Genomic DNA, 13,374 nt, shown 5'->3' with positions numbered 1-13,374 from the left:
TCTAATTCTTGGCTATGAATTAAATTAAAGAACTGTTTACCTATTAAGTTTTCCAAAGCAGCCAACTTCATTTTATTATAGCTCTTCATAGCACTGAAGTTTCATTGTTTTATATAATAGTCAATTAAACTGCATATTACAATAACAACTAACATGAATAACTCTGTTAGCCAACACCACTCACACTGGGTTAGCATTCAAATGAATTAGTAGAGATGAGTATCCGGGAGTACAGGCCAGTAGCCTGCCAGGCACAAGCACTCAGCCCACTGCAGGTCCCAGGTGGTATGTCATACAGAGAAAATGGAGAATGATAGTTAATTTGGCAAGGTATCTATGTGAAGGCAAAAAGAGCAAATGTACAGAGTAAGAATAATACCCAGTCCTAGATCTCCTTACCTCTGCACCTTCCAGTGGCTTAATATTTCTAGACTTCTACTTTGAAAATGTCAAGAAAATTTTTAAAGTTTATACATTAAATTACAATCTATTTTAAAAATTGCAGTGGGAAAATGATTAATAATCCCTGAATGAAAGATATGTCTACTCATGGCCAATTTCCAATGTCTTTAGGGCTATGAAAAACTTCTTCATTTATGCTTACAATGATAGGATTCCTTCCCCAGTGGAAACAAAATTAGGACTTTTAAGATTCTACTCTCCTAGGAAAAAGAGAAGTGGGGGCAGGATCTCATGAAAATCCAAGGGAGATCAGTTGAGAGGAAAGGGATCAATGAGTGGTAGGGAGGGAAGTGCTGGGAAGTGATATTGACCAAATTATATTGTTATAGAGTGGGCATGTACAAATATGTAACAATAAATCCCATCATTATGTACAACTATAATGTCCCAATAAAAAATGCAGAAGAAAAATAAGATCCTGTTCTCCTTTTTCTATGGTCTAATATTCAAGTGATTGTCACTAAACAGTTCAAAGGAATGTGATATTTGAGGAACAGAGAAAACTTTCCTACTACCAGCAGTACAAAACAACTGATTTTAATAATACTGTAAAGATCTGCCTTAAGTAGAACTGAAAGGTCGAATATACTCAATTCACCACAATGAAGTACAGAAGTGGGTCCAAAAGTTGGTGAACAATACTCATCTGTATTACTAACTTTCAGGGTTTTTAGTTTTGTGATTTGGTCCCCAAAAGTTTCCCAACTTAGAAAAGGCCTTCTAAATAAAAGTCAAAGAAAGCAAATGGAGGAAGTAACATCTGTTGTTTTCCTGAAACTTAAGAAGGAAAAACAAAGGCAACATTCAAAAAATAAGAAATTATAATAATATGTTTAAATGAATTTTTAAACCTTTTTTTCCCTCTACAAATACTTTGGAAGTACAATTTCTCGATATTAGCTTACTCATGCTTTTGAAATATTAGCAAAACACTCAAGAAGAAATTATTATTGTTGTTGTTTTAGACAGGGTCTTGCCACATTGCCAAGGTTGGTCTTGAACTTCTGGGTTCAAGTGGTCCTCCTGCCTCAGCCTCCAAGCAACTGGGATTAGGAGTGTGCAGCTCTTACTTGGCACATGTTACCACATGTACTAGCTGTAGTTAAAAGAGAATATCAAACCATTTGTGCACAGCAAAAAAGCAAATGATTTTTTAATGACATTAAAAGTAAAAATCTAGATATGATGTAATCCTTAATTTAGGGTTTGCTCAAATTTGAGAGCTGAAATTAGTGTGTGGGTGGATCTGATGCACTGTTAAATGTTGTACATAATTAGGGATGTGCATATAAACAAGATATTTCAGCCTAAATTGAATTATTCTATTAAGTAACATGCAATACTACCTAACCTTTTGTAAACTGCTGGTCTCTTTTGTGTCTTCATATTAAAAAAAGAATGATTCAGCTCTGAAATGCAAGTAAAACTGACATTTTACATAATGTGTGTCCCTGCCTGTCTTTTAATATTAACTTGATTTTTTCTATCCCTTAACATTATGTAAGAAGATGCTAGTCAACCAAAAGAAAAAGAGGAAAAAGAAATTTATGAGGATTTCAAATCTTAAAATAATGTCCATGAGTGGTGGCTCATGAATTGAATAAGCACCATGATAACCATGATAATACATTTTATCATATGATTGTCTAATATTACTTTCAACAAATTGGCCACAAGCTTAATCATTTACTCCAGCTGCAGTGGTTTTGTGGGTCAAAACAAGTATGTTCAACAATAGCCATCATAGAATAAGTCTTTATACCTTTTACCTTGGGGCTTAGCCATTTTTCTAAAACATCTCAACAGATTAGAGACATTGATAATTCTACTATAAATGATATGCTGGAAAATCTTTAATCATTTGGCAAATCTAAAGGTCAATGCTAGTTTATGTGAAATATAATAAGCATGAAATCAATCTGAAGTGATTTTAAAAGTAATTCAAGGTCTTCCATGTTCCTGAAATGAACATCTCTGAGAACAGTGATTTCTATTATTTAATTGATAATGAATAATTGAAAAACAGAAACTGGAAGGGCCCAGAGCTGCTGGAGAGTTTGTAGTTTTTTGTGCTTCATTAGGGTTTCTCTATGACCAGTAAGGGTCAAAATGACCAAGAATTATTGTCTAGCATCCTTCCTTCAAAAGCTCCTTAAAATCAGAAGGTACTGCTAGGCTGCTTTCTGAATCTCAGAATCGGAGTTTCTAATTGTACAGTCGGAGAAGCTGAGCCTGAGAAGCAAAGAGACTCATCAAAGTCATGAGATAGTGTCATTTCAGGACCCAGCCCTGAAAGTCTCTTTAAGCGACTGGGGGGGCCACTGCAGGGCACACATCCTGGTCTTCATCACTATCCCTTCTCCATAATACCCAGATTTTGCACAACAGAAACCAGTATCTTCTGAAACTATGATTCTCAACAACCTCAAAGCTGGCAACATGTCTTCCTAATACTGTTTATAACAGTCACAGCAGAAACTCTCACTATCAAGACCACTTGTGATTAAATAAAACCTATGAAAACAGGATTAAGCAAACTTCTTTTTGATGAAAACTGATTTAAAGGGAGTGAGTTCTTTTCATCATCATCAAGAGAGAACATCTGACATCAATTAATTCTCAACTATTCTTAAAGCAAAGAATTATACACAAAATTACCTTTGAAGGTTTCAAGCTCCTTCCTGTAGGAAAAAAAAAAAAAAACCGCAAATTTAAAATGATGTATTCCCAGTGGAAATTTCTCTTAACAGTATAATAAAAATTTATGTACTTTAAATACCCAGTTCTGGATTGCTCACAATCTATTGTGCTTTACTAAAATTACCAATACCATTGGCCTAAAGCAACTATTTTCAGTTATTTCTGTTATTACCTATTAATGGCTCAAAAATTCTACCAAAATTCACACTGTTAAAATACTGAAACATATTATAAGAATGAAGAACATTGTAATGTCAGCTATGAACCATCTTACATATACAAGAATCAATTTATACAAGCACTTAATACAATTTTGCTTTCACTTATAAATACTTTTAAGGTCTTTGATTTAAGATTATCCTTTATTCTCTTTTTCAATAGCAAAGGAGAAGCACATATCAAAGGATTGAAGCCCATGGCTCTTCCTGTCACAAAAGGGCCAAACCTCCGGGAATCTTTTGGTTTGTTTTTGTCAATGTCAATTAAGGATGCTGAAATATAACATCTCCTGAGGAAATACAGAGCAGAGGAAAATATATGATGGATCATAAAATAAACATCCTGTGACAAGCAAGTTGTTTTCAGGTTTTCCCTTATAACTTTGTAATTATGTATTTCCCTCAGTACCAGTACTAATATAGGTAAGTTTCTGTAGTAAAGACTTATTATTCTGGGGCTGGGGTTGTGGCTCAGTGGTAGAGTATTTGCCTAGCATGTTCAAGGACCTGGTTTCTGATCCTCAGCACCACATACAAATAAATAAAATAAAGGTATTGTATACAACTGCAACTAAAAAATATATTTTTTAAAAGACTTGTTATTCCAAAGTACAAGACATTTATCATTTATTTGCACTCTAAGTTTTACAAGAAATATAGAGATGTTTTGAATTCTCAAATCAGAATTCAACAATCTTGTTTACAATACCCCTCATGTTCCAAAGAGTTTGCTACAAGTAACAGCTGTCAGGCAGGACTGGCAAGCTGCCCACCTAAAGGCCAGGCAGACACTGTTCCTGCAACAGTTGAAGTGAATGTTCTTAAATCAGATGGTCACCCCACTCTTCTTTTTCTAAAAATGCCCACTTTGTAAAATACTTCATCACCAGAATTCATAAACTATGCCACAGAATATAATTTTCACTCCTATCTTTTCAAAAAACTGAGCATTTTTCCCTTCAGCCAATGATTAACTTTATTCTTAACTTCCTTCCCCCCACACCTTCTCCTTTAGTTTTTCAGTACCAGGCACTGAACCCAGCCTGTTCTACCCCTGAGCTACATCCCCAGCATCCCCCGCCCTTTTTAAAAAATTTACTTTGAGACAGGGTCTTGCTAAGTTGCCCAGGCTGGACTTCAACTTGCCATCCTCCTGCCTCAGCCTCCTGAGTATCTGGGATTTCAGGTGTGTGCCACCATGACAGGCTCAACTTCATTCTTAAAAGCTTAGTTGGATACAAGTTAAAGGTGCCTAATACCTAACACAGCCTCAAGTCATGGGATGAAGGCCAAAATGCATCACAAGAGAATCCTGAAGATGCCTTCATAGAAGCAACTTCAAGGCCACTGATAACAGGGGTGGTGGGAGGTGAAAGAACATGCAATTCAATGTTCTAATTCTTTTTTCTTTGATTATAATCTTTACAATCTTTGATTACAATCTTCTGATTTGCTTCTTTTAGAATGTGATTATAAGGAAAATTTCTAAAAAGGCACTTCTAGTTAAAAAAAGGAGAACTCAGAATAGTAATTTCACACACACTGGTCTTTCCTTATCACCCGCTCCCAAATACCAAAAATCATAAAAGGACACACCCAGTCTACCACATGAATTAGTAATTACTCCACAGAGGCACTGCCTCTCCTGGGGAGCTAGCCTGCTTCCCCTCAACCTGCTACTGCCACCTCTGGTCAACAGGAAGCTGCTATGGGAAGAAGCCAAGCCTGGCCCAGATCTCTTTTATGCATGGCACTGTGCCCCACAACACCACAACTGGTGGCGGAATCTCCAAGAAACTTCCTTTGAGAGAGTGAATCATTACTGTACTCAATTCCTTAAAAAAATGTCTGGTTGAGATAATGGTGGTACAGATAACAGGTATAAACAAAAATCCCTATGATGAGAATTTAAATGAACGATTAAAAGGAGGCAGCAGCACTAAAAGTGTTGGCATTTTGTTGCACCCCACCATTTTTTTTTTTTAGCAGTAACAAGCACTTTGAAATATGGAAGCTATAAGGGAAGGGAGGGAAAGGCACAGCCAGCAGTGAATTTGAAGGCATGGGACACCAAAAGGTGCAGGCTACATTTAGGAAATGCTTCAGAATAGTAGCAGTATTTGAGCAAGGATTTGTCTGAGTGAAACTTCAGATCAGCAGACTGAATGAAGGAAAGACAGTTCCAATAAAAAGGTAGAGGGTTAGCCAGATGTGATGTGCACACCTGTAATTCCAGTGGCTCAGGAGCTGAGCTTGGGTGGGCCCCAAGTTCGAGGACAACTTCAGATACTAAGCAAGGCCATAAGCAACTTAGGGACACCTGACCCAAAATAATAAATGAATAAATAAATTTAAAAAGGGCTGAGAATATAGCTCAGTGGTAAAGTACTCTTGGGTTTAATCCCTAGTACAAAAAAAAAAAAAATAGGGTGGAGGTTCTCATTGCCAGTCTATGAGATTTGGTTTTATTTTTAGTAGAATAACATGGGCAAAGACATGCTTTATAAAGCAAGAACATTCTAGCTGTGATGCATAGATGTACTGGCAAGGGAGAGAATAAAAGCAGGGAGCACTCAGAAAACTATCTGGATTTACAGAAAAGCTGATTCATGCCTGACAAGAGCAGCATAAGCAGCAATGGCAAAGAATGGGAGGGCTTGAGAACTGCAGAGGAGACACAAGAGCCGTGGCCCTGGATGAAACAGAGGTAAGTAGAGGAAGGAGGTGGACGTGAGGGTTCTAGTCTGGATCACCAGGAAGAGATTTCAGAGGGGAGTGCACACATCAGTTTGCGACATCTGCTGAAATCACCTGGAAGGCTGGAAGCCTAAGTCTAGCAATGCTGCATAGATACCCATCCCCTTTAGCCTACTCAAGGATTCTGCTCCTACAGATTCCTTTTCCCCCACTCTTGTTAAACAAAACTTATGGAAGGGCACTGTTTTGGTCTGAACTCCTGCACTAGGCCCCAAAAGACCAGATGGAACCAAAATGGAGTTACTCATGCTACGTGCTACATAATTAAATAGAAGCTTTACGAATAAAGTTCCTAAACCAGACCAGTTTTTCCTGGAAATAGGAAATTCCATTGCTATAGATGGATATATTTTAAGCGTGTCCCCCAAGGGTTCGTGTGGTGGAAGCTTGGTACCAGTCAGTATTTCAGTTTTTTATTGCTGGGACCAAATACCAAATAAAAACAAATTAGGGGAGGAAAGTTTATTTTGGTTCATGGTTTCAGAAGTTCAGTTCATGGTCCCCGGACTTGGTCAGCTTTGGACCTGAGGTAAGGTAGAACACCATGGCAGACGAGCATGGTGGAGGAAAGCTGCTCTGTTCATGACAGCCAGGAAGGAGAAACAACTCTGCTCACCAGGGGCAAAATATAAACCCCAAAGGCACCTGACCAGTGACCTACTTCCTCAAGCCACACCCTATCTGCCCAAGTTACCACCCAGTTCATTCATTCAAGTGGATTAATCCACTGATTCGGTTACAGCTCTAATCAGCTTATAGCTCTCATTATTTCATCTCTCAACATTCTTGCATTGTTTCACAAATGCTCTTTTGGGGGACACCACATATCCAAACCATAACATAATAAGGAAGCCCCATCTACGGTAACCCTTACAAAAACAGTAACTTGATATTAACTACTGTGGTTTGAATATTGTTTTTCCCCACCAAAACTCATGTTGAGCTTTATTCCTCAATGCAGCACTGCTGGGAAGTAGGGCTGGTGGGAGGTGTTTGGGGTCCTATGGATGAAGCTCTCATGATTAGATTAATGCCACCTTGTAGGAGTAAGTTCCCACAGAACCAGATGAGTGACTACAAGGGGACACTGTATGAAACAAGGCTGTTCCCGTCTTCTCTTAGCACACATTTCCTTGCACACACACTTTTCTCCCATACACGGAGCAGCAAGACACCTTCAGGGATCAGATGCAGCCAAGCAGCTGAAGACTTCTCACCTCCAGAATTGTGAACTACATAAACTTCTTTATAAATTACCCTCTCCGGTATTTTGTTATATTAATAGAAAATGAACTGATATATTAACCAATCAGCTTTTTTACTCTTCTGCTACTGCCCAGTAGGAACTCTCATTCTGTTCTGTAGAAGGGAGCTGCCCCAATTCAATCCTGATGAGTGAATGTCAATTAGATCTACAACTAAATGTGGCCACTTTGTCTTTTGACAGTTCTGGTATCCATATGAAAGGACCTGAAGGAGATTTCTGTGACCCTGAGACCCCTCGAGAAGCACAGGGAAGGTGCCACTGACATCCTCTCGGGGTCCTCTGTCTTTTTTACCTAGATGTTGAAAGTTCCTTCCAGGTCTGAAACTCTGCTCTCTTTTCCTCTCTGAATTTGGGGGCACCAAAGGTTTGTGCTGTGAGAGGGCCCCTGAAATTCTGGGTTTGTGGTGGCTAAGAAGCCAGTGACTGGAGCTGTAGTTCTAAAGGTAACTGGACAGCAGACACAATAACTGGTTATTGCTGCAGAGGATGTAAATTCAGGCCTTTGGAATTCGCTGGGATTTAAGGTTTTCTCCTCTTGGTTTCTCCTCCTCTTTGCTCTGAGGTAAGAGAAATCATTGGCCAAGTGGGACAAGGGATCTCAGCAACAGAAACACTGCTTGACTGACAGGCATAGGTCAGGGACTTAGAAGCTATGAGAGTGGTCACCACCAAAAAATAAGCCTCCCATGAGAGCACGGGCTGGTCACTGCATGGGCTGGCTGAGTAAGGTCACGGTCACACTGAAGCAAGTCTGTGCAGCACAGGACACTGGGAAAGCATCACATGACACTGGGGAAGCATCACATGACCCAGCCCTGTGAGGTTTCCCTCTTAGACTTTTATCTCAGCTATGGAAGACCCAAGATATATGTAAAAATGGAATCCTCAATGTCCCAGAATCTTATCTCCTACTTCTAGTTCACCTGCTCTTTTCAGGTATGAGAATTATGGCCCTGGAAACTGTAAATATTGACACAAATCGCAAAATCTGACTAAAGAGTTAGTTTAGAATTATAATGGTCTTTATGTGGAACATTCCATATGAACATGACTGTTCACCTAAGATCTACACCTAGATCCCAAGGCTCCAGGACTGTTGGAAGAAAGGATTCCTTCCCTTTTCCCCAGCTACTGGACATTGAACTCAGGGACGCTCTACCACTGAGCTACACCACAGCCCTTTTTATTTTTGAGACAGGGTCTTACTGAATTGCCCAGGCTGGCCTCAACCTTGAGATCCTCCTGCCTCAGTCTCCTGAGTGGTTGGGATCAAAGCTAATATGCCACCGCAGGGCACAAAGGACCTTTTGAAAAGCCATTCCTGAAGTGTTTCCCATTAACACTGAACAGTTCTAGACCTGCAGGAAAAAGAAAGATGAGTCTCACTGGTTTTAAATTTCACTGGGAAGCCCTTTTATTAAGGCACTCTGGCTTCTACCAAACTGATGACATTACCCAGGCCAACAGAGTCATAAAAAGACAAAAGATGGGAAGCTGCAGGACTGGCTGAACTAGTAATCACAGCAGAACATTTCCAGGGACCTTCAAAAACTAGATAAGAAACAAAAGGCTTCCAAATTAAAGGCCTGCAATCGCAGCAGCTCCATGGTAACCAGCAACCTAGAATGATCTCTGGGCCAACATCAGGAACCTCTCTAGCATTTGAATCCTAAAACAGAAGTTTAACCTGTACATGTGACTCATGCCTTTTTCCCCCCTGAAAAAAACATTTCTATTTGCTGTGTGATACAACCTGGGTCAACTTATGGGACAGGGACTTTATTATACCTAAGGTAAAAAGTCCAATGCTAATGGAGATTTGACTCTGGAATTTCCTGACCCCTCTGAGCCAGATCTATGTATTTTCCGTTTTGTTTTGAACACAGAGGAGGAGGATGGTCTACAAAATGCTCCTGATGTAACCGAAGTGCCTAAAGGTTCATAGGCCACATCCAGTACTGATACTGGAGCAAGAACAAGTGCAGAGCTCACTAAAATTCAAACAGACCTCACTAAGACTTTCCAAATTACCTGAGTGCCCATTAAAGCCTGAGGCCATATAAGGGTTTTGTGCCAATAACAGAAGACTTACTTACTCAGAGATTAATTATTCCGCATACCAGCTAGCTCTTGTGACACCCCTGCTTTACCTGTGTAGATGGGGATAGTGATCTGTTCAGGATCTCAGAGCCATTAAGAGGACAGTCATTTCCCATTTCCAGTGTCTCCAAACCCTGATACTCTTTGGGCGCAGGTTCCCCTAGATTCTGAAAAGTTTACAGTGGTAGACCTCTGTGTAGCCTTCTTTAGCACTCCAGCTGGCCCAGCTTGCTGTCACTGGCATAACAAACAGTATATGTGGACCGTCATGCCACACGAGTTCACTGATGCCCCTCTTGTTCTCTCAAGTGCTCCATCAAGACCAGACACCCTTCAGTCCCCTAAAAGTGTGCCTCTCCTGCTCTATAGGGATGACCTCTTATTTTGTTCACCCACTGAGGAAGCATTCAAGCAGACTCCCTTTATTTATTACAACAGCTAGCAGAAAGTGACATGAGGCCACCTAAGACAAATTACAAGTGTAGTATTCCTTATCTGAAATGCTTCGGACCAGAAGTGCTTCAGATTTCAGAGTTTTTTGGGTTGGGGGATATTTCCACAGGCTTTACTGCTGAGGATCTGCAATCCAAAACATCCCCACATTCAAAACATTTCAATTGGTGATACAAATTTTGTCAAAGCTCCTGTGTATTCTGACCTTAGATGACAATGTTTATCTCCACATCCTGAATGCAGTACAAAAAGTCTTCTCAATTCTGAATTTACTAAACATCTTTCTATAAGCAGAGTAACCTTTTATGAATCCCCTTCCCTCTGCCTCCCTATCTGAAGTGCTACATTTAGCATTCTCAACCTTGATACTCCGTAGCCACACCTGATCAATTTGAAGCACATAACTCTAACATGGTAACCTTGGAATTGCAGTCCCCCTTCATCTGGATTTGCAAGACATTCCTTTACAAAATCCTGGTTTGATCCCTTGTGTGGATGAATCTTATATTAGTGATCTCAAGAGGCAGAAAATTTTTGTGCTGGATACACAGTCATCACATAATACAATTTCATTAAAAATGAAAAAATGCCCTACCTCAATCATACTCAGAAGGCAGAACTTAACACTCTTTACCCAGACCCACATTTTACTTAAAACAGTCTGTCAACATTCACATAGTCACTGTGTCTTTTCAATGCTTTGGAAGCAAAGGTCTCCTCAGCTCTGCAGGTGCACCAATAAAAAAGGCCCACAAGTTGATGAGTGACTTTCTGGCGGTTATAAAAACAGATGCTCACACAAAGACAACTGAGCCAAATACCAGGGCAACACTCTAGCTGACTTTCACACCACAAAAGGTTGGTGGTCTGACACAGTTCAAAATTGCTTTGTTCTGAGTCAAACTATATGTGTCTTGACCAGACAAACTCCATTTTACCCCCAGACTCCATTTCATATAAGAAATGCTTCACCCAACAAGTACATGAAAAAATGCTCTCCATCTCTAGCAGTCAGAGAAATGCAAATCAAAACCACCCTAAGATACCATCTCACTCCAGTAAGATTGGCAGCCACTATGAATTCAAACAACAACAAGTGCTGGCGAGGATGTGGAGAAAAGGGTACACTTGTACATTGCTGGTGGGACTGCAAATTGGTGCGGCCAATTTGGAAAGCAGTTTGGAGATTCCTGGGAAAGCTGGGAATGGAACCACCATTTGACCCGGCTATTGCCCTTCTCGGACTATTCCCTGAAGACCTTAAAAGAGCATGCTACAGGGACACTGCCACATCGATGTTCATAGCAGCACAATTCACAATAGCTAGACTGTGGAACCAACCCAGATGCCCTTCAATAGATGAATGGATAAAAAAAATGTGGCATCTATACACAATGGAGTACTATGCAGCAATAAAAAATGACAAAATCATAGAATTTTCAGGGAAATGGATGGCATTAGAGCAGATTATGCTTAGTGAAGCGAGCCAAACCCTAAAAAACAAATACCAAATGTCTTCTTTGATATAATGAGAGCAAGTATGAACAGAGCAGGGAGGAAGAGTAGGAAGAAAAGAGTAACAGTAAACAGAGACTTGAGATGGGAGGGAAAGGGAGAGAAAAGGGAAATTGCATGGAAATGAAGGGAGACACTCATTGCTAAACAAAATTACATATAAGAGGTTGTGAGGGGAATGGGAAAATAAACAAAGAGAGAAATGAATTACAGTAGATGGGGTAGAGAGAGAAGATGGGAGGGGAGGGGAGGGGGGATAGTAGGGGATAGGAAAGGTAGCAGAATACAACAATTACTATTAGTGCATTATGTAAAATTGTGGATGTGTAACTGACGTGATTCTGCAATCTGCATTTGGGGTAAAATTGGGAGTTCATAACCCACTTCAGTCTAATGTATGAAATATAATATGTCAAGAGCTTTGTAATGTTGTGAACAACCAATAAAAAAATGTAAAAAAAAAAAAAAAAAAGAAATGCTTCACCCATGAGAAAACTCGCCTCTGCCACCTCCTGCTAAGCACATCCTGTTTGGCAACACATGTCGGTTAAAAAATGTTTCTGTTATTCTTGTACAACATATTATTAAGAAACGCATTTGTAAGATGTTCTGTTTAGTTCTCATTTTTCTTGGGCAGTGTACTGAACTCTGAACTGGGTCATTCTGACCTACTTCCTACACTGCTATGGTTTGACTTACTGGTAGCTTATGGTTTTGGGCTATAAGAGATATCCAATCTTCAGCAAGAGGTCGAGGTGTGCAGAGGTAACTTGCTTGCTGCTCCTTGATCCACCAGTGAAAGTACCATGCCCTGCTTTAAGACTGACCCAGTGATTTATCGACAATTGGGCAACCTTCTGTATTTGCCTTCCAAGGGCCTTTAATTATCACTGTGTTTAAATGAAAGACTGTTTTTTCACAGTCACCTGTAATCCTACTTTGATCAAATGTTTAAAATTATATGATATGTCAAGAGCTTTGTAATGTTTTGAACAACTAATAATAAAAAAAGTAAAAAAAATGTTTAAAATTATTTTGACAGTTTTGACAAAATTTTCCAAATCAAATTAACTTTTAAAATTTTTCTTTTTCTCTGGACACTGAACCCAGGACCTCATGCATGTTAAGCACATGCTCTACACTGAGCTACGTACATCCCCAGAATTCTCGAATCCTAAATTAAATCTTTTTGACCACAAGTTCACTTTGGGATTTTTCAGATAGTTCCACGAAAAGCTTGAAGGATGTCTCTCTCACCTTGTAAGAGAGAGATATTAAACTAATTATGTTCAATTACATGTTCAATTACATGATGCCAGGTCTTCTTTAAGTTATATTTATGGGTGTGGTTATTGATATGAGTATTCCAAAAATTGTATGAGATTCTTAGAAATCTAATATGTTATCAGCTTTAATCTTAATTTTCATGTTAAAATGGTTAGTGATATAGAAATAACCAAATTTGCTTGTTAATTGCCGATTATAATGAACTCACCAGATTTTTAGCCATGGCCATTCTATGTCTTTAGCACTCTTACCCATTGTTTCAATTCTTTTCTAAAAACATTAACTAATAGAAATAGTTCAAAGACTGTTGCCTCTTCAAGAAGATTCATGGAAATAAGTATGATAAGTACTCTTAAATAGAAGTTTCTGATAACTCTAAGGTCATATCAATAGACAATGTAAAAATCTTTATGATTCTAAGATAATGATGACTTCATGAAACTTCTAAACAAGATCAAAAACAACAAGAATACAAGAAACCAAATGTTGCAGATCACTTTTTAAATAACTTTTATTTTCTCTAATATTTTGTTTCAAGATTTAGAGAAACATTTTTTTTCTTCTAAGCAGTTATAGCTTATGGCAATTTGGTAAAGTATACTTCTGTGAACAAAA

At 39.0% G+C, this 13,374-nt stretch overlaps 1 protein-coding gene across 2 annotated transcripts in view; it reads right to left on the bottom strand.

The window, feature by feature from the left end:
- DTNBP1 (dystrobrevin binding protein 1) overlaps positions 1-13,374 on the bottom strand; it is a 131,006-nt gene that overhangs the window by 49,876 nt on the left and 67,756 nt on the right. For both annotated transcript variants that reach the window (XM_081294279.1, XM_081294280.1), the window contains exon 7: positions 3,121-3,143. In XM_081294279.1, coding sequence (XP_081150405.1) covers positions 3,121-3,143 — 23 coding nt within the window. The remainder of the gene's footprint in view (positions 1-3,120; positions 3,144-13,374) is intronic.

This window comes from Spermophilus citellus (assembly GCF_964194105.1).
Source record: "Spermophilus citellus genome assembly, chromosome: 5".
Classification (NCBI taxonomy): Eukaryota; Metazoa; Chordata; class Mammalia; order Rodentia; family Sciuridae; genus Spermophilus; species Spermophilus citellus.
This window is presented reverse-complemented; position numbering and strand designations above follow the sequence as displayed.